Below are 27,932 nucleotides of genomic sequence, written 5' to 3' on the forward strand. Positions count from 1 at the left end.
TACTAAAGCTAAAATTGAACTTCATATACAAAGCTTATGTGGTTATGTTTGTTATTAGCATTGTCTTCCCCGGAGATACTTGGATTTTGTTTAACTGAAAAATAAACAAGTTAAATGCTGAATTGCCTAGCTAAGACAGTTATATGATGTGGTCTTTTCCTTTCATTATAAAGACTGTGAGTTTTGGGATTCATGTTTAGGAGTTTGTGGTTACTTTACTTTGAATCTAATACCATGGACATATAACGTTTTTGTTCAATGTTCTGCTTTTTTCATATAAAGTTCTGTGTCCCGGCCAATTTACGGCCAGACTTATCCAATAAACAAGTTTGTAGGAATGCATTTATAGATTGTTAGAAATATGTGTGGTGCCTGCACTTTTCTCAGCAATAATGTAATGATTTATTTTGACTGTTAATTTTAAGCTATATTACAACAAAAAGGGAAAATAATTTACATACCTCAGAAATTATTTTCCTAAAAATTAGACAAAAACAGGAGGATGCATAGGTCAAGATAAAAAAAAATACCTAGCAGGTATGAATGGATTCCTCTGCTCCTGACATTTAAACCCCCTTGATATTCTAAGGTTAGGCAATTAGCACTTCCTGAAAATCAGATCCCTTGCAGTATCCCACCTGAAGCATTTCTGAAAGTTTTCTTGGTAAATCAAAGAGTAAGCAAACAATTCAAATAGGAAAGCCTATTATTTGTCAATGCATATATCAGAGAGGTATAACTTTTTACATTATAAAATAGGAGAGGGATATTTTCACTGTGGAAGCTCCCAGGAATCCTAGGATCTAATTTGCTAGCCATAGGTCATTCAAGCTTAAAACAGAGACAGCACCAAACTGTTTATATCTTATATGTAGGGAAAGAAACAAAAAGCATCCATCAAGAAGACATCAATAAGACAATACTATTTAATTAGCAATGTGCCAAATATTGCTATTTTTCACTGGTCTTCTCAGTGCACTATGGTGTTAGAACTTCTGTGAAAATGAAGGGAGCTTGTGAGGATTTGAAAAACAAGTTGTTAAGACAGGCAGCTAACAATGAAAGCAACTAAGTTTTCATTGTACTTTAATAGGTTGATGGGTTTGAGATTAACACCTATCTGTCTTAAAGTGAAGATAATTAAATTAATGTGCAAAACTACTATTCTTCATAAAGAATTTAAGTCACTGACAAGCATAAAATGTATTATAGTAATTTTTTTCTGATTTTCTGGCATGAAAGAACTGATCTAGTATTGATAAATGTATATCACTTAATGAAATAACCTAGACCTAACAAAAATTACATATTTTGCCCTACAACAAAAGTCCTAGACTGCACTACATGCTATTTGTATTTTCTAGTAACTCCCTTTATTCTCAACAAGACTCAATTTGATGTGCTGCTTCTCCTGGAAAATGAGCGTTTTCTAATGCATTTTATTCTGGTTTACTTTGCCTAAAATCCTAAAGTTTTATTTCAAATTTTTCTCTTCCCCCACATCTCATCTGCATTTTACCTTTGACTCATAACACCTTTATCACTGGCCTTGCTTTTCACTGGTTGATTATGGGCCCACTGGTTGATTATGGGTCAGTTTACAACTGGAATGTGGAGAGTACCCCAAAAATGTGCAATGAAGCCCCAAATTGCTCTGAAATACCAGTTCCCAAGTGTGCTTTTAAAATTCAAGACACATTAATTTATCTAAGCACCTCTATATAGCCAAAGGAGGCTTGGAATGATTTTGAATACTATAATTTGAAATTATTGGAGCGATCACAGTAGAAGTTCTTCTTTTTTGTCCAACTTCTATATGCATTTAATGAAATAAATTTATTTTGAGAAAGGGAGTATATTTGATACCCTTCTAAAGCAATTAATTCAAGCTCTGTTTCAGACATTTATTAGTATGACATACTATGAGAAAATCACTTTGCCTGGGAGTTTTGCATGTGACAGGACTGTAATTTCAGATCTTAAATTATGTAAACTTGAAGCAGTAATAGTCATAGTAAAGGATATGCAGTAGCTGCAATATGTTCAAAAATTCTGAACACTTTCAAATTTCACATTCTTTGAAAAGTTATTTGAAAATCACATGTGAAAAGACTAGCAGAGTTTATACCACGAAACATGAACACAAAGAAACTGCTCATCGTCCTTCAGCTTGCAAGATATATATTTGCTTTCAAGGGGAGCCCTAATATTTGTCATCTTTAACTGAATGAAATCACATATACTTCTACATGTGGATTTTATTATAAGAATTGGTTTATAAGCCTGCTATTTAACATGATTATATGAATTACGAACTGTGATTTTATTTCTTTTATAATCTCTGTAGAGCTTTGCCATTACTTTTACATGTCTGTGTCTGGCATTATGCACCTTTGAAATTGTGCCAGAAATATTTATTGTCCTATTTCTGGCATTCTGGGACTCTTGGTTCCGTTTGGTTTCCAACCAGAACAAGGCTTATTAGCAGACCCAGTTCTTCATATCTTATTGAAAACAATTTTATATGTAAATTTAATACTTCATTAAAGTAAGCTTTTGTAACAATCAGGAGTACGTATGAACTGCATTTAGTGTAGGTAATGTTCTATCTGCCATTTGAACAGTTATCAAAAGCAAAATATATGTACTAATTAGAACTTTCCTTCTCATTGCCTGTCTCCTCCAGCTTGACTAATAAGAAAGCATTAAAATGCAGTCAAGGTTGAGCAGAAATGGGACACTCTTCCTGCACTTGCCTGTGCTCTGCACACACATGCAGTGCCCTGGAAGGAAAGCTTCCTGCAGTAACAACAGCACATTCTCATTCAGCCCTTGAATCACACTTACTTGGTTCCAAATTCCATTATTCTTAATCAAATAAAAATCCTCTTAAGGTCAACAGAAGTTTCATTCAAATTACTTAATAATTTGGCCCTCATTTTGTTGGGGTAGTTTCAACTTTGCCCAGTAGGCACAACCATATTTAAAAGGCTTTTGGAAAGTATTCTTTATTTTATTTAGCTTCAAGGAAATAGATGTTAATAAAATTTAAGGATGTACTTACATGTTTATTAAATAGGAGGAATCTTGTTGGATCAGAACTCTAATTTGTTTAAAGAGCAAACTGCTCCAGGAAGCAAAAATGTAACTGGCTTAGGTATTAGTACAGCTCAAATACTTTTAATGAGAATAATCATGCTTTCGTTTGGAAACTAGGGAAAATTGATTTAGTATGTTTTTTTTTTTTTACAGAACATTGAGTTATTGTTTATATAGTAATTTTTATAATTATAAACATAAATTACTCATTACAGCCTTTAAGGGTCAGAAGCTTGAAGTCATGCCCATCATGGAAGGGAATGTACTTACATGTATAAAATATTTGCTTCTAAAATTTCATATATGATTCAAAGCATGACTGATGTCAAATAGAGGTAAAACCATCTTTCTCCTTCTCATGTGAGAATTTCACACTAGGCTTCTTCTGTTTGTTCATGAGATCTTAATGACAGAACACATTCACTTCAGTATTTTATAAGAAATCACTTGCTTAATTCATTGTGCCACAAAAATAACCCAAAGTTTAACCATGTTCCTAAACATATTGTCAGAGATATATAGTATTCAAATTAAGATGAGCCTCTCATTTCTACTTTAAACTTGACTGTCTTCCAAATAGAGAAAAGGGTATCAAACAAGAGGCTTAAGACAGAAAGATATTTATTTATTTAATTTAATGCTTTTAAATGTTTACATTTGTGACAGAACAATAATCAGTAAAATAACCATAGAAATAATAATAATAGAAAAAATTGTAATAATAAATAACTACATAGTTTTTAATTACTAGTTATGTAACAGTAGCAACAGTAACAGCTGCCCTAGCAATACAAAAGTAAGTAGGAGTAATAATAGTAGTATTATTAACCAAAAGCAAAGACCTTAATCACAACAAGAATACTTTATGGAGTGGAAAAGTTGTTCTTGGCTTTTTCTGATGACTGTATGCAACTGCTAAGAGATTTTTATATGAGCCTTTTACTTGAAATTATATCTTTTGACCTGATGGACTATATATTTCTTTTTGAGGTAATAATTTTTTGGCAAGAATCAGATGCAAAGAACTTAATGAAAGTAATGGAGCATCCAAATGCCATATATGATGAAATGCCAAAAAGCTCAGGGAACTGGAGGCAACTCTAAGAATACAGACATCTGACACTCCAAATACTACAGCTGGATCAGAACATCAAAAGAAGCATATACTATTACATATGAAAAATTAAATCAAAACTATTATATCTTTCCCAGTGCTCTTGTTGTGGAACATTTTTAAAGCACATCTTGTCAAAATATGTCACTGAAGTCACCCCAGCTTGGGAGTTCTACCTTTTCTGTATGCTCTGAAGTTATTTGAACGTCAAAAATTAAACATTATGTATTTGTTTAATCCAATTTTAATCTTTCTTGCAGGTACCAATTTATATCTGCCCTCAGGCCTCAACTCTTTCTAGTTCAGCAATTCTCCTACTAGGGTTCTATCTGTCCCTTCTAATATAAACTATTTTCTTTAGCTCTTTTCACAGTCTCAGTCCTAACTGGAACTTGCAACAAAACAAGACAAGAAAATAGTCTGGAGTCATCACAATCAGTCACATCAGTTAAGAGCTAGGTAGAGGCTTTGGTGTGACTTTTACTACAGATACGCCCACACAAAAGTTATTAATTACATACGTATTTTCTTGCATCAGTAAAAAATAATTTCTTCTTATATGACTTTTCCAAATATATTATAAATAAAATATACATAAATATAATTCTATTTTTCCCAAAGCTGAATTACATAGGACATTCAAAAATGTGTGCCAGTTACTATGTGTGTGTCATTTATGAAGTATCAGCAAGCACTCATTCTGCTCAAGATGCAGAGAAAACAGATTCCAGGCCTTGAGACACATGGTCCATTCTTGTCCAGATTAAATTCTGGTGTCCACTAACACTACTGGCTGTGGTACCTTCCACTGAGGATGGGATGGCAGGATGCTGCAGCCACCCAAACCCGGCACCACCTTTATTCCACCAGTGGTGGTAGAGTGGCTTTGCAGGTGGAGAGCAGAGCAAGGAAAGCCTGGATTGTGTCCCTAACACCTTGGGCTTGCTTTAATCACTGAGGTGCCCACAGGGCATGAGGAAGTGCCCCGGAGTGAAGCTGTGCTCTTGAGGAGTCCCCTGTGGTGTACAGCAATGAGCGGCCAAGGCAGACAAAATAAGTGGAGCACAGTACCCCAGCTTCAGTCTGAGCAATGCAAAGTGCAGCAGCACCTAATTCTCCAAAACTGGGAAGTGAAAAACATGGTGAGATGGCACAGAGCATAGTCATAGTGGTATGGGTAGTGAAGTTCCTGATCTTCAGGCTATATATATACACCTTCATTTGCTGCAATCACATCTCCATTTGCAAAGTAAACAGTAGTTCTCTTTCAGCATCTAAAATTCCCCAGCACCTACCAGCCTCACCAGCCAGAGAAGTCCAAAAGAGTCTGTTTTAAAGAAAAAACCTCAAGTAAACACCATTTGGCAACACTAAGTTTCTCTTAACCAGACAGCATTTTCCAAATGATGTACAGACCCATACACTTATTTAGAAAAATAAATAGGCTACATATATTGCTAAAATAAAGGAATGCTACAAATGCTACCATGGAAAAACTCATCTCAACAGCAGTCTTAGGGTGTAAGACCAAAATATCTTAAAAGAAGCTTATTGTTTGATTTTTAAAATAAGTTGATTGTTCAGTGTTCTGCATATAGAGGGACTGAAAGCGCTAAATGCTGCCTATGAAGCTGGGGAAAATTCTGAAGATCTACTCTGCTGCTAGAGTGGTTATGCAAAGTCAGGTTAAACACTAATCCCACTGATAATGAAGGATTTTGAAGGGAATCTATTTAAGAGTTTTAAATACTCTGTAGGGGGCAGTTTTGAACCAGATTAATGAAAATTTTAAGCTGGCTGATTCAAAGTTATGTTTTTATATATGTTTTTATAGTTTTATTATCCTCAGCAGCTACATGGGCATAATTTCTTTTTTTAGGTATATCTTGGTGCTTAAGCAAACAGGGAGCTGCATGCTATTGTATAACATCACCCAGATGAGAGGCTTGTCTGCATGTAAAGCTCAGTAATGGTAGCCAATAATACTTTTTTAAACTACCAGTTAAATAGATTCATAACTGAATAGCAATGATTAGAGCTTCATGGTGGAGGCCTGCATAAAAAGCTCTGCAAAAGGCTCCAAGGACAGAAGTAGAGTTTGGGATCTCCTTCACAGCTCTGGTTCAGCCCTGAATCAGGGCTCAATTTCGTTGTGAATTGAAAGTATTTATGACATTTCTGGGGAAAAAAAAAAGCAAAAAATGAGGCAGATTCGTGGACACACTAGTGTTGCCTGCAGCATTTTCAAAGGCCTTTAAACATGGTATCTTCATTATTTGCATTTATATTAAATGGATATGATGCTAGACCATGGAAAAAGATGTCAGCACACTTAAATGTGTTTAGCTTAAAGATGAAGATTTAAATCAGCCTCTCTCCAGCAACACACCACTTTGAAATAGCAAAGTCAGAAGTGGACTACAGCTGCATTTAATCTGAAACAAGAACGAAAGATATCCTCTCAGCAAAGTAATATTAACTGTTACAAGGACTTAAGTAGAAGTGGCTCTAAGAGTGCAACCTGAAGAGTAGGAGAGGCTGTCACTGAGTTTTTTTCCACTTGGAAAGGAAGGAACAGTCCAGGCCTCAATGAGAAAAATGAAGCTGCATATGTAGGTGACCTCTGTAACCGATAGCAGAGTATTTCCAGTAGGGTCAGTGGCTCTCTGTTGACCACCATTATTTTGATTTGAATGAAGCTTCTTGAAGCTGGTCCTAAACCATGATTCTCAGCTGAAGTTGTTACTTACCTGGTACTGTAACTATCTGATCATGTAGAGCAGTAAGGTTCACAATGAGCACTGGTGGGAACTAAAAGAATCAACTTCCCAATGTCCAAACTAAGAACAAATGCTTGGCAGATGATCAGACTCAGCAGCTCTCCTACTGAAAGCTTGAAGCTGATTGTGTTGCCTGGACAGGTGGTGGGATATCTTTTTTGTCCTCTCCTGGCCTAAAAACTTTGCCTATTCTTTCTGAGTTTGAATGATTTTTAAAATTAACGTACAGGGTCTGGCTGGGTCAAGTTAATTTTCTTCACAGCAGCCCATACGCTGCTGTGTTTTGTATTCTGTGACTTAAACAGCACTGATGACACAGCAATGCTTTGGCCATTGCTGAACACAACTTGCACAGCATTGAGGCTTTACCTTTTTCATGCTCTGCTCCCTTAGAGAGTAGGCTGGGGGTAGGCAAGAATTTTGGGAGGGGAAACAGCCAGGACAGCAGACCCAAACTGGCCAAGGGGATATTCCGTACCACATAATGTCATGCTCAGCAATAAATCTGGGATTGCAGAATAAGAATGTGGGAGGGGTTTGTCTTCCAGGATCAACTGCTTGAAGACTAGTTGGGCATCAGTCTGCTTATGGAAAGTGGTTAGTTATTTCCCTTGCATCACTTTTTTTTCTTTCATTCACTTATCAAACTTTCCTTTAACCCAACCCATGAGCTCTCTGACTTTTCCCAGTATTCCCCCCATCTTCTGAGAGGGAAGGAGCAGGAGGATGTGTGAGTCTTTACCTGCTGACCAGGGTCAGTGTACCACAACTGGAAAAAACCCAACATTTATAGGCTGTATTATGATGCACTGTTACATACGAGTTCAGCAATGCAGGGTCAGCTGAAGGTGTACAGCTTTTGCATGGGAATTTGCACTACAAGGAACTTTGACTTGGACTTTCTTGCACATCTGTGCACATGCACCCACTTGTGTTATTGCTAAAGTGCTAAAACTTCTGAACAGGGCACATGAGAAAGATAATGCAAGCAGAGCAAGTATTTATTCTCTGTTCCTGCGTCCTCTCAGCATGAGGCAAGGGACGGGTGTCAGCGACATAAGAAAACTGATGAAAGCAGAGCACCAAGGGAGAGGACATTGTTATTACAGTAATGCGATTTAAAGAAATCCAAAGTTCTGTTTCTTTCCAAAGATATTCAACACTTGCCGTCTGGAACGAAGGGGAAGTGAGAGCAGCCCTCTGCTGTGACGCTAAGGGGACATCCAGCACGGCGCCTCTTTGTCAGCACTGCTTCATTGACTGAACACGAGTGCCAGGAGGCCTGCAAACCTCCATATGACCACTTGACCCTCACGTTCCTAGGTTTTTGCGTTAAAACACCTTTATTTTCTGTAAACAGGGACCAGCGAGAGCCGCAGGAAGACGGGCTCAGCGTTCCCGGCCCCACTGGCGGTGACCGCCTTCCGACACCCGCCCGCTCCGACCTGGCCGGGCAGCGCCGCTCGGGACAGCGCGACACCGCCCGGGCCGGGCCGCGAGGCGCGGCGGGAGCGGCTGCCCGGCATGGCACGGCACGGTGGGCTACGAGCCGGTACAGTTCGGAGCGCCGGGTACGATACCGTGCGGAGCGGAGCGGAGCGGAGCGGAGCGCAGCCCCGCCCCACACCCCCCTATGCCGCCCCGGCCGCCGCCCGCAGCGCAGCGCGGCCCGCCCCGCCCCGCTCCAGCGCACCCCGCGGCAGCGAGCCGCTGATTGGCTGCCGCGCCCGCGCGGGGCCTGGTGGGAGTAGCGCCCGGGCGCCGCGCTCCTCCTGCGGCGGCGTTGGCGGCGGGCGGGATGCGCGGCCCGGTCCGCGGCAGGTACGTGATGGCGCGGGATGCGCGGCCCGGCCCCGAGCGGCTCCGCGGTGGGAGAGGGCCGCGGGGTGGCGGGAGAGGGGCGCCCGACGCTCCCTGTGACCGCACTCAGGCACCGGCCCCGCGTCCGCCGGGCACGAAGCGGAGCGAGGCGGCAGGTGCCCCCTCCCTCTTCCCGCGGGCAGCCGGGCGGCAGCGGGGCGGCGGCGGGCCGGGGTGCAGCCTCGAGGAGGAAGCCCCCGGCTGCGGGGAAGGGCGGCGGGCGCCCTGCCCGGAAGCGGGGGTGCGGCGGCGCCGTGCGGCTGTCCCGGCCGGCGGGCCGAGGAGCCGGGGGGTGCCACCGCCCTCCCTGGCCACCGGGGCCCGGCCGCTGGCGGCCCCTCGCGCGGGCTGCAAGGGGTTGGGTTTCAAAAAAGAGCGCCTGACCCGCCCACTTCTCGCTCTTTCGCTTTGCAGTCCGTGTGGGAGCTAATTTGCCTTTTTAATTAATGCTCTGCAAAGCATAGGACCTCTGTGGGATCTTCCAGACAGAAACAGCTGAAAACGAAATTTAAATGGAAAAAAGTTCAGTATTTTGTTGTAGCTGGGGCGTCCTGGGACAGGCCAGCAGTAGGTGGTGGGTGATGCTCCTGGTTTGGTTTTGCTTATTTCCTTGTCTGTGGCACTCATCTGGAGAAACTTTTTATGGTCCCAGTGGAAGTTTCTGAAGTCAGTAAATTGTGAGAGAACTCTGAGCAGAACTGGAGATTCAACTTGAAAGGTAGAACTTGTGTTCTTTGCAATGGTGAATATCTAAAAAATATTGACATAAAGTGAAGTCACTAAGTTTGCCAGAAACACCGATTTAAAAAGCATTGCCCATTCCTTTAAGGGAGAGCTCTGTATGTCTGTATGCAAGGCCTTGATTACAAGTTGCTGACTTCCTTTTTTTTCGTTTAATGATGTTATTCAGTCTTGAATTTCAGCATGTCAGTTATTGAAATTTACTTAGGAGACTGAGTTTTTGGAGAACTTCTAACCTTTAAAACATTAACAAGCCTGAAGAAATTTGAGACTGAGTTGATGAAAGTGTAATGAGATCATGAAGCTATTTTCTCCACCTGGGTGGATGGGCGTGGATGACTTCGTGGGTTTATGCTTCTTTCAAAAGAGAAGCTTTTTCTGCTCTTGTCCCTTAGTCTGGCACTTCTGCTTTTAAATAAATAATGTACATGCTTTGGAAGTAGAAGAGCTGCTATCTATTTTTTTCTTGAGTGAGTCAGGTAACAAAATTGGTAGTAGTGTTTTCTTAAGATTCTCTGTTCAGTGTTTTTAATGCTTCTGTTGTCTGTTTTAAGCCTAGGACATGTTGCAGCTATCTTACTTGTGTATTAAATCTGTGATAATGGACATGGAAATAAGTCCAACTGCACTACTGCTTAGTCGGTGGCATGCACAGCTCTGTGCTAGAGTGCAGCCTTCAGAAGGGAAAAGTGCTATGCAATAATTTGTTGGTTAGGGCATGGGAAGGAAGCAACATGTGGAAGATCTCTTGCCATGAATAGCAGGATATTAGTGGTGGGTATGTGGAGTGGCAAGTAAGGAGGAAGGAGGAGAGTTTGAAGCAGTTGAAGACAAGTTGTGTTGTCATGTCAAAAAGAAGAGAGGGGAGGAAGGAAAACATCTGAGGCACTCCATAGTAATCATAGAAAATTCTCCATCTCCTCACTGAGGATTCAGTGACGAAACTGCAGATGTGAATCTAGTGGCCCTAATCCTTTAATACCTCTTTGGGGAAGGGTTTTGGTAGTATTTACAGACTTGCAGAGCAGCATCTGTAAAGCCTGTCATCATCATAGCTCCTGTAAAATCACATGCGTAAGTGACACTTGTAAAACCTGTTTCTCTTCCAAGCATTTGCCAGATATTTAAAAAAACTTGTGTAGCAATAGCGCTGTGAATGTGTTATTGATATAAGTCAGTGTCACCAATAGCTCATGGATGACCTATTCCCAAAAGATCCTCTAACACTTCTAGTGGAGAGGTTCTCAAACTATGGTTTGAAGGAAAATGGCACACACAAAGGCTATGTGAGCATCTCTGTGTCTCTCTATGTCCACTCCTGACAGCAGTGGCAGTGCTAGGAAAGCAAGCTAGATTTGCGAGCCTTGTGCTTTACACACTTCTCAATTGGCTATTTGACATAGTATCTGGGTTGCAAAACAATATGAAAGCCATCTATCTCTGTAGAAATATCTGGGAAGAAAGTGTATGCTCAGATCTACTGCAATACCTGTCATGCAAAAACTTACCTGTATCTGCAAAGTCACAGTAAAATTCTTGGTATTGGATTGGGTTTGGAAAAAAAAAAAAAAGACTGCTGTTTTACTGAGGTGAGTTGCTGCAGTAGTGATTATTTTGAGAATTTGTTCGAGTCCAAGGGGTAATTGCTTTTTCCATATCTCACCCCTTTGTGGTACTAATTTGGCAGCAGCAGAGCTAATTTGCCCATCTGTTCCAGCTTAATTTTCATGGCATTTCCAATATGGATTTCCTTATCTTTAAGGATTGACTTCTGAAACCAATAGGGCCTATAGTTCTGAAGTCCTTGGCTTTCTTAAAAGATGATGAGGTTACCAGACTACACTAGTGTTTGTGCTAGTGAGCAGTGCATATGCTCTACATATTAACTTGTTCTAACAGCCTCAGACAATTTGAAAACAAATTTGGATTGAAATATATCTTTCCATTTTTGGCCAAAGGAAACTTAATAAAGGAGATAATAATCACTTATATATTATTATTCTGTCTAGCTAGATCAGTGCTTTGTTTTAATAAGTGTTAGTGTTTCATTCCAGAATGAAAAAGGTTTGAGCCCTGGTTGGGACTGAGTATTAGTTTACTGTCAGGGTTGTTTTGAACTGATTATTTTTTGGTTCAACAGATTAAAAAACTTGTAAATTAAATGACTGGAGAGAAAAATTCTGCCATCCTAAAGTTCAAAGTCCATTGATTCAACTACCTTCTGATGGAAAGTTGCTGCAATTTTGGTTCAGGAGCTTAGACCCAGATCATCAAATTAGTGTTGTTCATGGGTTCCAGGTTTGTGTAGGGTGAGGTGAGTTGCTTTTGCAGCTTTGGAACTGTTTTAGTGTAATTTGATGTGCAGCGAAGACCTGCCAATGTAGTGCTTTTGTATAGCAAATGAAATCTTTGAAACTGATTATTTGAACTTAAAACTGAGCATACAAAAGAACAATAATGCTATCCAATAATGCTATGTATTCTTATGGATGAGAGCATAAAAAAGAAGTAGATTTATTTGAGAAGCTTTCTCATGAACAGAAGGTTGTTAATACTGAATGCCTAGAGTGACAGCTGAAAAGGAACACTGAGTTATGCTTATGGAAAGCAGAGGAAACAACTGGAAATCAGTATCTTGAATAATCCTGCCCAGTACTAAGTTTTTATAATTGTTTTTCTGCTGGAGCATTTTGGTGTCTCTTTTTGCGGTTACTTTGTGTCTGTGTTTTTGGGACTCCCCTCTGGTTAAGTATTTCCAAAATGAGAATAACTTTGGCCACATCTGAGCTGATCAACTGACTTACAAGATGGCCTACGAATCAGAAAACTGGATTTAAAAATAACACATAGGTAGATAGCAAGACGATGGCTTTATGCAGTATTTTGATTTCTTAAAATGTTGGAATGAATTTGAGAGTCTTTGATTTTGTTGTTAGATTGCTCCTAAGTGCTTAATACTTTATTTCTAGCTGCGAATTCTTGTAGAAGATTGGTAGCTCTGCCAACATTTGTCCACAACAGAAGATGGGTGGATTAATTTCAAGGTGGAGGGTAAGTAACATTGTGTAACAATGTAACAATAGGACATGTTGACTGTTAATGCTGGCTGAATGTTAGTGCTAAACTTTTCCTGTGAGTATGTCACTTAAAAGTCCAGTAGTGAGGTATCATGACCAAAAGCATTCTTTGCTAAATCACTAAGCTGTGAAACTCTGCTGTTGTCCTTTATTTCCTCTGCAGTACTAGTCTGTCGCTGGCTTGGTTAACTTAGAAAAATACAGTTTTAACTCTTTCTGTAAATCTAAATACTTTTGTGGTGCATCATTAGGATAGAAACTGCAGCATCTGTGACTTGAAAAGTTGGTGACCTAGGTAAAAATGAATATGTGCAGAATACATTTCTGTCTGTTTTAACAAATAGTTTGGTAGCATCTTAGTCCTGTACAAGTCTGTCTTCTTACCTGCTTTTATTGCTTTGTATGTTCTTGAGTGCTGTACTGAGTTTATGAGGAAGAAGGGGCATGAATGAGGTTTTAACTACTCTCCTGGCAGGTGTGAGTTGTTTGAGTCTAGAATTGCCTTTGCTTATTAGCAGTTGGCTTCAGAGCCTTCCATACAAAACTCCTTTACAGGTGAAACTTAGGTGGAATGTCAGTTTTGTATAATAGAAACTCACTTTCAAGGGTGATTCACTGTGAGCTATGCTTTTTGAATTTGTGGTGTGAAGGGTGGGGAAGGATTGTGGCTTGATAATTCTCAGAAATTAGGAAAGATTCCTAGAAGGTGGATTTCCAGTTGCTCCTATGAGGAATTTTATTGGAGATGGCAACACTTACTTGCAGTTGCTTATGATTTATTTATACCATGTGTCCTTATATGGAAAGAATAGTAAGAAAAAGCTGAAGTAGTCAGGTTAGGGCTTCCTCTCTATATTCTCTGTGTTTTGCCCATTTCTTCCACTTATCAACTCTGTTCTTGTTTTACTTTCCACCCACACATTCATTATTGCTGTAGATGCATTATACGTTTTCATTTTTTGTGATGTAGGAGAGGAGCCTTCTGTTAAGAATAATGCCAGCTGTAAAATAGTGATTCATTATGGTCCCTTCTATTTGTCACTATTAAAGTAGGAAAACTTCTTACCTTTATGTAAAATAGATAATTTATTAATCTATTATGAATATGTCTTGTTGTTAGGAAGCTGTTAATGTACAGTAATCCTCCAAATACTGAGTTTTTAAAAGTGAGATTAATATCTTTGTTCTTTCCCTTGTAAGCAGGCAAAACCTTCCACTGTAGAAGTGTTAGAAAAAATAGATAAGGTATGTGTTTGCTTTTTGGTGCCTTGCTTGATTTGTGTGTAGAAATATACCTCATTTTTGCTGTCCATGTATTTCTCTCACATTAGGTAAAATACTCTAATGAAATTTTAAATTATTTTGGTAATTATTCCAGTAGTAGAGATTATGCATTTCAGAGGAATTGTCTTTTTTCCTGTTATTGTTTAGTCATTTATAAAATACCAGTACTGTATAATAGATAGTGAGAAACTACAGGGCAAGTATTTATTTAGAGAGCCTGAAATGGGAATGAATATTAAGCTGCCTTGATTACACAATTCAGTTATAACTAATGGTTAAAGTCCCATGTAATGGAAAATGTCACTAATGCAAAGTTCCATTCATCAGGTTGATTAGAAAAGCTTCAATGTATGCTTTTATGTGTAGAAGTTGTAACTGTAGTGGTGGTAAGTAAAGTCAGGGGCAGAATAACTGGATAGATTGTTCAGTAATCCATTGTGATTTTTCACCAGCATTTGTGACAGATGTCTGTGGGGAAATTAACTGTTTTGAAATATGCTGCTGATATTTTTGTTTTCTTTTTGATGAAAGTGTGAGTACCTCTGTTGTCACTTAAAATGCAGTCAAAATGGTTCACATAGAAGAGCATTGCTCCATCACTTATTAATATGCTGGAAGCATCATACAGATGTTCAGGATTTCACTTTTAATGTGAGGAAAGCACTGAAAGGAAAACAAGGGAGATGATGGAGAAGTTTCAGCAATTCCCCATGTTAGTAGAAAGTGTTAGAGGCATTTAAAATTCCACAGGTACCTGATGAAAGTTTTAGAATGCTGAGTGTGGGTAGTAGTGACTTACATGATTGTGAAGACTGCCATTCATAAGATACTGGTATTTTTCACTTGTCCCAAATATACTAATGCATTACAAATGTGAAAAAGTGCTGATTTTTGACTTTTCTTACTAATTGCTAATAAGGTGCAAGTGGCCCATATCATAACCTTAATAGTGTGGTGTATTTATGCTATGAAAGTTATCTTTGGGCAAATACTGTCATTTATCAAAAAGGTGCTTGACTTTTCTAATCAAGTACCAGAGTGATAGGGCTGATTTTGGGAAACAGTTCAAGGCAGCTTAGTAAAACTACCTACTAATTTCACTAATAAGGCTGAACCCTGTTTATTTGCAGGAAATACAGACATTAGAAGAATTTAGAGAAAAAAATCAGAGGCTACAGAAACTATGGGTTGGAAGACTTCTTCTCTACTCCTCACTTCTTTACCTTATTACTTGCTTAATTGTATATTTGTGGTGTCTTCCTGACGAATGGACAGCAAGGCTGACAATGACACTTCCATTTTTTGCATTTCCATTGATGTAAGTAAATATGCCTTTTTATTTTGTAACTGCTGTCTCTTTGATAAAAGGAGATGGAAAATACATCTCAGCAGGGGTTTGGGTTTTCTTTGACAATCCTTGAGATGTCATAACTTGCTGAATTTTTTCTTCTAAAATAAATTCAAGTAGTTAGGCAGACACTTTCTTTGAGGGGAATGTCTCTCATGGGTCTGGGTTTAGTATAGAACTAAGTCTTATCATCAAAAGATAATAGCATCTAAAGTTACCTGGCTTGTCAAAATTATACTGGGGCTAGAGAGCTGTATCTGAACAGCTGTAATGTAGTACAAGCACAAGAGCATTATCTTGAGTTTTATTTTTACTGCAATTTGAAAAGTAGCATTACTATGTGGAAGTAACCAAAGGTATGTCACCTACATGTAAAATGTAGTGTATAAAGCCTGGAAAAAATACAAGAATGAATGGAAAAACTTAATTTCATGTGTTAGGTGGCTATTAACACAGAATTGACTTGAAAGGTCATCACCCTAAGTGTATTGGAGACTAATTTTACACAATTAGCTGTTTTTCTGGAAAAATCATTGACTGTTTTGTTCAACAAGAAGGTATGCAGACTTCATCGTATGTGAACTGGGGAAAGTATTGCCTACATTTTTGTTCCACTGAGCTGATTGGCTGCTTATCCTGATGAGTGGCTTTTGTTTTCTAAGAAATCTACTTTTCTAAAAGTAATAAAATGGGCTTCCACCTCACTGAACAGCTGCTTTGCTGTTCCAGACCATCAGGGAGGTGAAAGCAGCCTGCTGAGCATCTTTCCTACAGACGGGGAGCACAGTGCATTTGCTAATTTGCTGAAATGATCATGAGTACTTCTGTATTTGTACAGCACCTTTGTGTGAAAGCATGGCTTATAGGTGCCTTAGCTTTAGACTTGAAAGGCAAAGTCAAAAGTAAATATTTAAGGCTTTGTAATTTTGATGAGTGTGGGTCAGCATAACATGCAAAAAACCCCCAACCTGAAGATGCTTTTTTATGTTGTACTGTGTTATGCGTAATATACTGATATGCTGCTGTTGTGGGTTCCTGTGGAGAAGATACATGGGCAGCAGTATCTTGACTGGAAAGGATTAATATAGAAATCAGAGCTCAAATTAATCTTTGGCAGTAATATGAATTAATTTTGTTCTTAAGGACAAGTATTTTGAAGTCCTTGTTGTTAGTGTTTGAGGCTTGCTCATGCTGATAGAAAAGCTTGTAAAAGAGGAAGTATTACCAGCCTCCTTTCGCATAGATGTGTTAGAATTAGTGTAGAAATTTTATTATTGAAGGTGATGGCTTCTAGTGCCGTGGTTTGAATTTACATGTTGGACTTATATTCTCTAGTTTGTCTTCCAGTTCTGCTTGTTTTCCTCAGGATGGCTCTCTGTAAAACTCTGACTTAGGTATCAGCTTACTAGGACTTAGATTGTTGTTCTCTTATGACTTGCAACTGTTTATCAGATTTTTTTCCTTTAAGCTATTCCTCTTCAGCTTTTTTTTTGGCAGATATGAGTGGCAAGCAGCTGCCAGCTTGTCTTTGTTCTCGGTCAAGAGGTGACTCCATGCTGAATGCCTGGTGCCACCCAGTAATAGCTCTAGAGATTTTTCAGCCCTAATCAAACTGGAGTATGTCTGCCTTTTCCAGCTTGCAGTCAGTCACTAACTTACTTCTGCCTTAGGTCAGTCCCTCAGGGTCTCAGCAAGTTACTGATGTTGGTGGAGCAAGTTAAGTTTTAGGAATATAGCTTCATTAATTTTAAATGTATACTGAGATTCCGGAACAGTTGAAAAAATATCTTAGCATTTTAGAAGGGTGCTCTTCTTGAACTGATTTTTATTTGAATTAGTTTTAATTTGAGTGTTCTGATTTTCACTGAAATATGGGGTTTTTTTTGTTTGTTTGTTTTGTTTTTTTTTTTTTTTTTTTTTTGTAAAATTGGTCTGAAATGGTCTGCTATTAAATTTTCATCTTGGATTTCTTAAAGTGGAAGTGCTTTTTTATTTCATGGTGTCCTACCATATTTAGAATACAGCTTTAGGCAGAAGACTCTAAGGCATACATTAAAAAAGAAGTAATGCTTTTGCCTGTGTAACAAGATATTTAAGGCAATTTAAACCCTGTAAACATTTATTTCTTCTGGTATTTTATGAAGACATGTTTTGTGTTGTGTAAGCAGATAAATCAATGTATTCTTAGATCAGTTATTATAGCACACCTTTGAACATGAAATAGTTAAACTTCTGTGTTTTTCCTGCCTTGAATAGGTTGCTCTCAGATTCCAGTTGCATCATCTAACTTGCTTAATTTGGGTTGTGTTGTTAATATGTGAAGACATTTTTAATTGGGCAACCATTATATAAATACAGACGATGTTCTTATGAATTAAGTCAAAACTATTTGAAATCTTAGAGCCTTTTGCCTGCTTTCTTATGCATGTTGTTAGTCAGATAACCTTTCTAGCCTTTATGATTGTTTTTTTTTCTTAAATGAAACATTGCTAATTTAGGCTCTATTATTTAATTAACATTAGGAGGGCTTTGGATAAGATGCTTGGAATAGCTTGATGTATGAGGTTTGCCACTTGGCTTAGACTGAATAACTTACCAGGAAAAGTGTCGGCTTAATACTCATAAGCAATTCTAAGCTTTAAAACAAATGAAGTCCTGATGATTGCAGAGAAACCTTTCAAATGTAAAATGGTCATAGATCAGTTTATCTTGACATAAACTGCTCCAGCTAAGTCAGCTGAAACCCTACAGAAACGGAGTAGACTTAGAGCTCTCTAAAATCACTAGGACTCAGGTCAGTTAATTCTGCTTGGGAGAACATTTAAGCAATAGCTGTATCTCATGGTTTTCACTGGTATTAGAATTCTTCCCACAAATCTCTGGGGCCTTAATTTTGGGCCTTAAATGGTAAGTTTCTTTTTTTGGAAAAAATACATTATAAATGTATCAAATAATAAGTGATGACTAAGTAATTTTCAGCTGAACATTTTTTAGCAAGTGAAGATGTTGCTGCTGCTGCCTTAGTATTTCTGCCTTAAGTAACACTTAATTTTAATAGAAAATACGATTTTATTTAGAGCAATATTGATGTCTTGTTGAGAAGATGCTGATTTAATTTTTAGTTTTTATGTAAATACTGTTTGAAGTTTTCTGTCCTTTGTATTTGCAAAATAAAATCTCATCTGGTAAGTGTTCTGTTTGCTAAATGATTTCAGAAATGGTTGCTGTAATATATTTTAATTAATATAATTCTTCTTTGTCTTCTAAAGAATCTGGTGTATAAGAACACTGCTCATTTTTTTCTTTTCCAAACGGACAGAAAGGAATAGTAAGTACTTTCTCCTTGTGGTGTGTGTTTGTTTGTTTGTTTTTTTAATATGTAGCGAGTTGAGAATGATGCTTGCTATGATAATGGAAATGCTTTTGATCATTTGGCTTCCATGAGGACAAGAGTAGCCTTTTAGTTGATACTGGGTAGTATGAGCTGAATTTTTTTCTACCACATAATTCATGAAAGAACAGGAAGGAAACTGCTTAACCTTCCACTTCATTTATAAAATTGCTCTTTCTCCTGTCTTTGCATGTGTCAAAAGTGTAATGGAATAAAATATGGTGTAGAAGTGGGAGCAAGGGGAAAGGAAATATAAGCAATAGTAGTAGTTCCCTTGATACTTGCATCTCGCAAGTATTCCAGCAGTCTTAATCTGTTATCCTTATACAAAAGGGAAGAGATTTATAGCTGATGTGTCTAATTTATTTGTCAAGATAGCTTTTCTCTCCCAGGTTCTCCAAAGCATACTTACGTTTTCCTGAGTGGGAAAGGTATAAGCAGGTGTTTTTCTGCTTTTTTTAAGAGCTAAGGAAAATTGGAAGTCGTGTAACAAAACCAAAAAGTAATGGAGGTGTTCAAATGTATATAAAAAGTTGTTACATTTTGCATTAGAATGAATCTGCATGCTATTTAAAACCAGCATCTGTGGCACTTGTCTGCAGTAGTTAGAATTCATTTGAGACTTTCCTTGAAAGCAGTCCAGCCTGTAACAATATCTCATGGTGATGTGAGCAATAATACAGGAAAACCTCAATGTTGCACTGTGTTTTATGACTTGCAGAACAGCATGATGTATTTAATTTGTGACAGCTTACAAGTTAAACATCACTTTTAGAATTTTTCTTAAACTTAATGTTTGTATTTGATATGCAAGTGCAGAACATACATTTTTATGTAGAAATAAAATTGTCCATATATTCTGTGGTGCTGTGTGATTCATTTCTAAGGTGAAATGAATGATTTGCATTTCATGGCTGAATAGGAAAAAAAAGTATGTTTTTCTATTTTGCTTAAATGTCTTTATTGCTGTTTTGAGCATACAGGCAAGTCTAGTGCTTTTGTTGAACCTGTGTTTAAAGGGTTTAGTAGATGATAGAACATGCCAAAAGGGATTATTTTTGTGTTGTTCCAGAGACTGGATAAAAATGAAGTGTTTTAGCTCAGAGATAAAAGTCCTATATTTGAAAAAGAAAAATCAGCTGTAGAGTTGAAGCAGTAAAGCAGGAGAAAGTGTAGCTGAGAGAGCAAACTGTCAACCAAGTTGCTCAAAGCTAAGTTTTTATTCTGGGATAAGTTAGTATAACATACCGAGACACTGGAGGTGGTTATTTAATACAACAAAGCCCTGTGCTGGATAACCAGTATGCACCAGATTTGGGAATGATGCTGTGAATGAGGAAAATTTATAGCTAGACTCCAGGAAAGACGATGCAGAGAAATTATAGAATTTCAGTTTTTAGGACTGGTCAGGCAAACAACTGTTAAGGGAGATTTAGGCTGATCTCTCCCAAAGTGTGGAGAAAATAAATGAGGTATATTGCAGGTATTGACTTCTCTAGTATGAATTCTTTTTTTTTTCTGTAGGTTTAATTAAGATGAGATATATTGGTTTCTTGAGAGTACTTTGCAGTAATTGCCATTTGGCCATGTTAGAAGGGGCAGGTGTTTCATGAGGTTCTTGTTGAATACAGGAGGTACAGTGATCAGAAAGAAACACCCACACTTTAAAATGATTGCATTGCTTCATGGAAGGCTATGCCTGAAGATGTTCTAGGCATTTCTGTAGCAAAAGCAATTTCAGTTTCTTGAGTAACCAGCCATTAACAGTTGGCTGTAGTCTGCTGTTTATTTGGCTTTGTGATACCACACTGCATTGCAGTACATTTCAAGATGTTGATCTGTGTGGAGCAACATGTGAGATTGTGTTCTAATATAAATGTAAAATTTATTGAAAGGAACCTTACTAATTTGAAGATGCACACTTTCTGGAATTGTCCAGCTTCTGTGCTCCAGCCTAGTATTAAATACGGTCTTGTTTCCATGTCCTATTAACAAATACGGATAGTTGTAGGTACCCTTTTGTTGCATAAAAAATAACCTTTTGGATATGTGCATGCCAGTTTCAGTATTTTGGACATTTAATAAGAGGTTTATTTGATCAAAATGGATTTCTGCATTCTGCTAGTAATTATTTGTTCCCTTAATTTTAAGTAGCAGTTTTCCTGAAGTAAATTTAAATGGTATAGGATACTTACTTGTAAATAAAGGTACAAAAAAAAAGTGTGTTTAGTTTGGTTGGTTTTGGTTTTGTCTTATAGGTCTATGAAGCTTTTCCTTTCTTTGAAAAAATGGGTAAAATAGGTGTATTTTTACAGGAGGTAAACTGCCAGTGTTCAGTAGAGCTGAGAAGGGGTAAAAAGTTGTACAGTTTATTGTTACAATCTTCTTGCTGTGAATGGAGGTAGTAGAAAGCTAATTTGTTGAGAGAGTATCTTCTGCATTAGGTGATGGTTTATTACAGTGAGTTTTCCTTGAGTGTCAAGCTCCAAACACTAACTTCCAGGAAAATCCCACATGCATTTGGCCTTTCTTCTTCCTCTTAGAGAGGTTAGGTGCTGTGCCTACTTGTTGTAACAGTTTCTTAACATTTAGTAGTAGAATGACCTTCTGGTAGCTGTTCTTACAAAACTGGGGCGTTTTGCTGTAGTCTGAGTGTATAGAAAGGGGGAAATAGATTGAGCTTTGAAGCTTGGAATTGAGCTGGCATTGAAACTAGTATGTGTTAAGAGGTTTATGTGGAAATACTGAACCCAGTAAATCTGGTGCTCAGATATATTAATGCTTAGACCTCAAGCTTTTTTCTGTATTTTGACTCATGAGATTAAATGTATTTGGTCCATTGTTCTACCAGTTTTAATGTAGGTCAAAGCAGGGCACTGGCTAGAATTGGTTTGCTTAATGAGGAAATGGTACATAAAATTTTTTAATAGTTATAACTGTAAAGTGATAACAGTGGGCTGTAATTTATAAGTGATTTCAGCATTTTAAGTGATTTATTTTGACATAAAATCTCTAGTTATTTTATACAAAGTTTACTGATGTGTAGAGTTGGTAGTGGTCAGTGCATAATTTTTCCTGATTTCACAAGGTGACGTCAATGTTTAGAGTGTGCTAAAATTATCTTAATTTATATTTAAAAACTAATGTATAATATTCTTCTTTTAGATGATGCTCTGGAAGATTTAAAATCTCAAAAGAAAAAAATAGTAAGTAAAATGTCAAGAAAAAATGGTTGCTATGGTCCACTAAAACTGGTGTATGCCACATATTTGCACCAAACTTGATCAACATTTAATCTTAGACAAATTTAGGCTGGAAAAGGTTCCAAGTCTTGGATAACTTGCCCTCTTTGCAAAGTTTGTAGCACTGAAAGCTGTTTCCTCTCTGTTTAATAATTCCATAAGGAAGCTTGCTGTTTTCTCACATGGTTGGCTTCAGCTGCCTTGTAAGGCAAAACTTAAAAGCCACCACAACCCTAACACTCTCAGCCCCCCAACCCTACTTCACCAAAGCAACTCCTCCTCCCTCCAAAAACTCCAAAAATTGTATTATGAGGCTTTGTTATTAATGAGTTGCCCAAAGTGTTCACCTCATACCTTCTGGATTTTGCCATGGTAGCTAAATTAATAGAAAACCCACAACAAAGGTACCAAAAATGAGTTGCATAAGAGTCTGGTATTATGTCATGATCTGTGTTTTATCACTTTTAAAATGTAGATGTAAAAAAGATAACCTGTAACCTACTGATGTCATTGTCCTTTGGTATAGAGGATTTGCTAATATTTAAATGGATGTGTCCTTTGGTTTTAGTGGTGATACAAGTTTGAGAGGCTTACATTTTCTGGGAAAGAAACAAATGAGCATGACAACTGCATTGTTAAGTTTATTTTATGAAAATTGCTTAACTGAAGTTAGTTAATGTTTCCAATTAACATAGTCATTTGGTAGCATTCAAGGAAAAGTTCTTGAAGCCGAAAAAGCGCAGTGGAGAACAAAAGAGGTTTTGGAATCTTAAATGTAAAGTCTTCATTTCAGTTTAAGTTTAGTTTTCTGTAATCATGAAAATCTTTATTGTAGAAGAACTAGTAATGCTGAATTTTTGTACGTGAGAAGCAATTAAGAATAAAGGCATTGAATAAAAGATTAGTCAGGAAAAACCTAAATGTATATTTTGCATATGCAAAACATCAGAACAGCATACTGTAAAAGAACCAGGAGTAGTTAAAAGTGAAGCACTGCACAAATACTTTGTAAACAATGATGAAATTATACTGTAACTATGGGGAATTTAAATCTGGAAGTATAAATTGCCATTAGTCTATATGCAAGTCAAGCTTTAATCATTAAAGACAAACTCCTGAATAGGATTAGTGAAACTCAGTTCTGGGAAGTTCAATAACATAACTCAGATATTTTTCACAGTCTGTGATTATCACGTGGTCTTGTGGGTGCCTGCTTCCTAGCAAGGAACCAGAAACAGAGGACTTACTGCAACCTCTTCGATCAGTGCGGTGTTGGTGTTTTTTAATCAGAAGATGGACTCAGGAGGTTCATCATAATTTAAGATATTCAATTAAGCATTAAAATTAGATAATTATACATGATACAGAACATGTTGAAATGAGCTGGAAGGGGATGCAGGTAACAAGACAATATAATTCATGTTTTAGATAAAAACACTGATAAAATTGCATTCTTTAAAATTTGGTTTTGATAGTACTCAGATTTGATTTTGTTTTGTTTTATTAACTTCCTCAGGAGTGCCTTTGGCTATGAATAACCTACTTTTGAATAAAACAAAACAAAAATCAAGTGAAATAATGGGGAGGGAGAGGGTTTTTTTTCCCCTGTTGAATTCTGATTTGCTGCTAAGTTTGGAAATAGGATTAGTTACTAAGAAATTTACATTGTGGTCCTCAAAGTATCTAGGATAAGTAAATTATGTGTTTCCTGTTTATTTGTAATGCAAATTGTTGCCTAGGCACAGAGCCTGGCGCAACAGCTGTGCTTTTTCACTTTGTTGCATCTCAGCTACCTAATTGCTGGATCAATCTTATACTGAAGACAATTGTCCTTTTAAAAAATGTTACAGTACTTGTGTTTTACTGTCATGTGGCCCACCTTTTCCCTACAGACATTACTTGCATGCTGAAGGGATATAAGGCTGTTATAGGGCTTACCTGTAAATGGTGTAAGGTCCTCATCTGCTAGATAAAATGTCCTGGTGGGTTTGCAGTGACTGCTCAATAGAAATTAATTTCTGTTTCATTTCTGTTCTGGCTTTGGTGATAGAGTCATGTGGATACTCATGTGGGTAAAATACTGGACAAATACAGATACTTCATCTGGAAATTACCATTAGTATTGTCTATCCTGTACTTTTACTTAAAGTTTGTGTAATACTTATTTCTCACAGAACTGACTGTCTTCTATTTTTTTTCCTAGTGAATACTTTAAAGCTTGTTGAGTTATGAATTAGGGATAGGGATTAAGTTAATTAGCTGTTATTAAGGCACTACTTCAAGATACAACTTTGTTTCCCTCCTTGATCATAAGGGATACTGTGGTTGTGTTTGTGACTCTTTAGCTGTGATTTTTGGCCTCAGAGTTTCTCAGTTAATGAGGATGTCAACCCTTAAGCCTGAACATGGGTAGATGAGCAAGTTCAGAGGGTTAAGCATATTAAAGCAAGGGCGTAGGACATGTATTAAGCTGATACAACTGGGAATTAGTGGAGAGTTTACCTGGAACAGCAGTCTTAAAGATAGGATAATTCTTAGCCTGAGGACAAAGTTGTGAAGCTAGTGTAGTAATTACCTTGCTAATTTTAGAATTAAACTTTGCTGAAGCTTGCTCAGCTACTCTGAATAGTAGGCTAAGTGTAATATTAGACTTTGACAGACTTCCTAGCCATTTCAGGTAAGAGTTTAGAAAGTTGCATTTGTTAATCTAGGAAAAAGCCCCCAACTAGTCTGATTTCAAGGCTGTCTTGGAGTTATGTTAGTAATGGGAAAAAAAATTCAGCATATGAGTTCTGCTACTTAAAATAATTACTCTTTAATCAACTTTGTCTTCAGCGTTCTAGGTGTAGACAACCATTGGTATTTTGATAACTTTCATATGTGATAAAAACTCTGCGAGGAGTTGGTTGTTGTATAAGCCCCATTTTGTCTACCTGGTATATGCTAGAGTACTGCAAACATGCAATTGGAAACTCAAAATACAGTTAAAAAACATATTTACTGAGGATGGGTCAAATGAATTATTTCTTTCATGTAGCATTCAGGCAAAGCAGTTACTTTGGTGGTTTTAATATTGACGTGGATCTGTTCAGAGTACACTTGATTACTGTGACTTAAATGATTTATTTTGGATTTTAATGAAAATTTTGTTATGTGTACTGGTATATCTTAAGTGGTGGACTGGAATGAGTGTCATGGCTTTGTGTGAGCACAAAGAAAGACCTCTTTGTAGTTGGGTTTGACATACCAAGTAATTCTCAGTTTATGAACTCACGTAGTAGTATGGTGAATAATGAGTGGTTTGCACCACACCAGTACTTAAGTCTTTGGTTGCTAAATTGCATTTACAAGAAGCTTAAAATACATTACTTGTATTACTTTTCAATTTAGGCAACTGATGTTGTTCCCAAAGGAATTCTGTTTGGTTGCCTGTTGGGAAGGAGTTCATTGATACAGTTGTTCATACGAAGAGAATGTGATTCCATGCTTCTTTATTAATATCTGATTAATTCCATGAGAAATTCACGATTAGGCTGGTATTAACTTTCTTAGAGAGTTCACTTGTAATTCTGGTTGCTCAGCATTATCATTTTATTGATAAGGACAGACTACAAGTTAACCCTTGGCAGAAAGCAGAAAATGGCTTTATAGGAAAAGTTTTGGATCTCAGAGAAGACTGTATTACAGAAGAAGAGGAAGAGGTGTTGAGCACTTTGCTGTGTTAGTGAGCCAGTGCTCAGCATTAAGTTAACCTTTCCCAGATTATGCTTCAGGATGGTGAATGTTCCAGAAGTCAGTGTGTTGGTTTACATTCATAAATGAGCTTCCTGTGTTGGCACACAAGCAGTTTTCCTCTGCTATGCAAACATAGAAGTAGTATTTAAATTTTACACAGGCTCTTACTTTCTTCTAGTAATTACACTAATTTGTAAGTAAACTTGGACTTTTTTGATTCTTTATTTGGTATTGTTAGCCAAAATTCAATTTACTTTAGAAGAGTATATTCTATAAGTGAAAGCATGAGAAATGTGGATATGCTTATAGAAATCCTGACAATTTCTATATATTTTCAAGAAATTTGTAAAGAGTCAGTTGTGATACTGAATTCTTGTTCGGATTCAGCTTTACTAGAATTTTAAAGCTATATATGAATTTCAAAATATGAAGGGTAACTCGTTGAATTATCCACTAACTGTGTAATGTGAAGGGTAACTTCGACATCTGAATCTTGTGGTGAGAGTTGAATTATGTTTCAAAATAATGTTACTGTATTTGCAAAACGTATGTATCCACAAATAGCTACGATACTATCTAATACTGCTGTGGCGAGAAGTGCTTTAGATAAAGAAAGTGTCGAGTGATGGTGGAGCATTCTGGTTTTTCTCTCCCCTAAAGGTCACTTTGTCCTGCAGAAGGTTATTTCTCTTTTTGGCTATACAGACAACTCCATGCATTTTATGTTCATTGATGTGAAGTGAATTGGGTTTTTTAAATTTTGATTTGCTGGCCAGATATTAGCACTGACTGTTAATGCTTCCCTGCTTTGCAGCTTCACCTCACTAGCCTTACCCCTTTATATAAAATCTGTCTTACGGTTTTTACTTTTATAAGCAACAAATACTTTATTTTTCCTATTAGGCCATTAATTCTGCTCTTATTGCACTGTGTGGCATTTGTTTTACGAAGTTAGTGGGTTAACTCCAAAGTGATGCTGAAATACAAGTTTAGGAAATTGATTTTTGCTTCCTTCTTTACTCCCTTTTGTTTCAACAGTCCTTAATTAACAGCCTGGAAAGTATTCCTTGCCTCAAACTTCAAGAAATGTGTGGAGGAGTGAGTGTTAAATGAATACACAGTAGCCATTAAATGGAGTGAATTTTTATTTAGCTTCTGAGGTCTATTTGTAATCCTGAGGTCTGTCAAAATGTAAAACTCCTTCACAGTCTGTATATGCAGAATGGCTGAAACTTTAGTTTCTCACTAGCTAAATAATGGCATAAAATTCATGTTAACCTGCACCATTTGTTATTTTAGCAGTGATAAATGAGTTTGAGAGAATTTAATTTTTTGACCACTGACCTTTTCAGTTTTGCAGTTTATGCCAACAGCAAACTTCAGAACAAACAAAGCCCCCACTTTTAGCTGAACATGGCCATTAGTCAGCATATCTAGAAAGGTCTGCTTAAGATACTGTGAAATGTATTATAATTTCTATACATATTAGGTATTTGTCATAACTTCAGCTATCTTACTTTTAAAGTTAAGATGCTTCTGATGTTGGCTGTTAACCACTAAAATGATACTTTACTAGTGATTACTTTTTTAAATTAAGCCCATGTATTAGCAATAAAGCCACTTGAGTGCATTGTAAATAAAACGCTGTAATAATGAAGTGCTTTAATTACACTCCCTAAAGTATGCATAGTTCTCAGTAAATTTTTTTATTTAAATTCTTAACGTGTTCCTTTTTCTAAAAAGCAGTTTGAATTGCTGTAAAGATGTAGATCTAGCCTTTAAAGTCATTTGAGCAAATTCCATGGCTGTTCTCTAGTTAGTGAGTTTTCACAGCATTTGCAGCAAGCTAATTGCTTCTGCTAATAAATAATCTAAAATCGATGCTGACAGCAGTTAATTGGCACAGGGACTTTATTCTGTAAAGCACTTGGCTAACGACCTTCCTTAAATTAATAGCATTAAGTGCTATGAGGAAATAAATCTAAGGAATTGCCTGTCATTTGCTTGTCATGTCTAATAACTTCCAATAATGATGGCTGATAGATTTTTGCACATTCCATTATTGAAGTTGGTGCTTGTAATTATTCTCCTCATTATATGTAAACAATTAGCAATATTTGGTGTTTCCTTGCAATAAAGCTGTTAAGTACAAGTAGTCCATTAGAGTTTAGAAACTATTTTTGGAAGCAAAATTTATTTTCCATGGAATACAGCAAATCTGCAGGTATCTGAAAATGCTACTGGTTCATTGGATGAGCCTC

The 27,932-nt window shown here is 37.3% G+C and overlaps 1 protein-coding gene across 4 annotated transcripts in view; it reads left to right on the forward strand.

The window, feature by feature from the left end:
* The first annotated feature begins 8,714 nt into the window (after positions 1-8,714).
* LNPK (lunapark, ER junction formation factor) overlaps positions 8,715-27,932 on the forward strand; it is a 56,311-nt gene continuing 37,093 nt past the window's right edge. For 2 of the 4 annotated variants that reach the window (XR_011151928.1, XM_069020596.1), the window contains exons 1-6: positions 8,715-8,814; positions 12,564-12,645; positions 13,872-13,916; positions 15,086-15,273; positions 18,573-18,631; positions 21,860-21,900. Coding sequence is in view for 3 of the 4 variants with exons in the window: in XM_069020596.1 (XP_068876697.1) it covers positions 12,619-12,645; positions 13,872-13,916; positions 15,086-15,273; positions 18,573-18,631; positions 21,860-21,900 (360 nt within the window). In the remaining variant the exon portion in view is untranslated. Of the gene's footprint in view, positions 8,815-9,351; positions 9,572-12,563; positions 12,646-13,871; positions 13,917-15,085; positions 15,274-18,572; positions 18,632-21,859; positions 21,901-27,932 lie in introns of those variants that run through there. The other 2 variants (XM_069020598.1, XM_069020597.1) reach the window with 2 other exon arrangements.

Source organism: Aphelocoma coerulescens, chromosome 7 (genome assembly GCF_041296385.1).
Source record: "Aphelocoma coerulescens isolate FSJ_1873_10779 chromosome 7, UR_Acoe_1.0, whole genome shotgun sequence".
Taxonomy (NCBI): domain Eukaryota; kingdom Metazoa; phylum Chordata; class Aves; order Passeriformes; family Corvidae; genus Aphelocoma; species Aphelocoma coerulescens.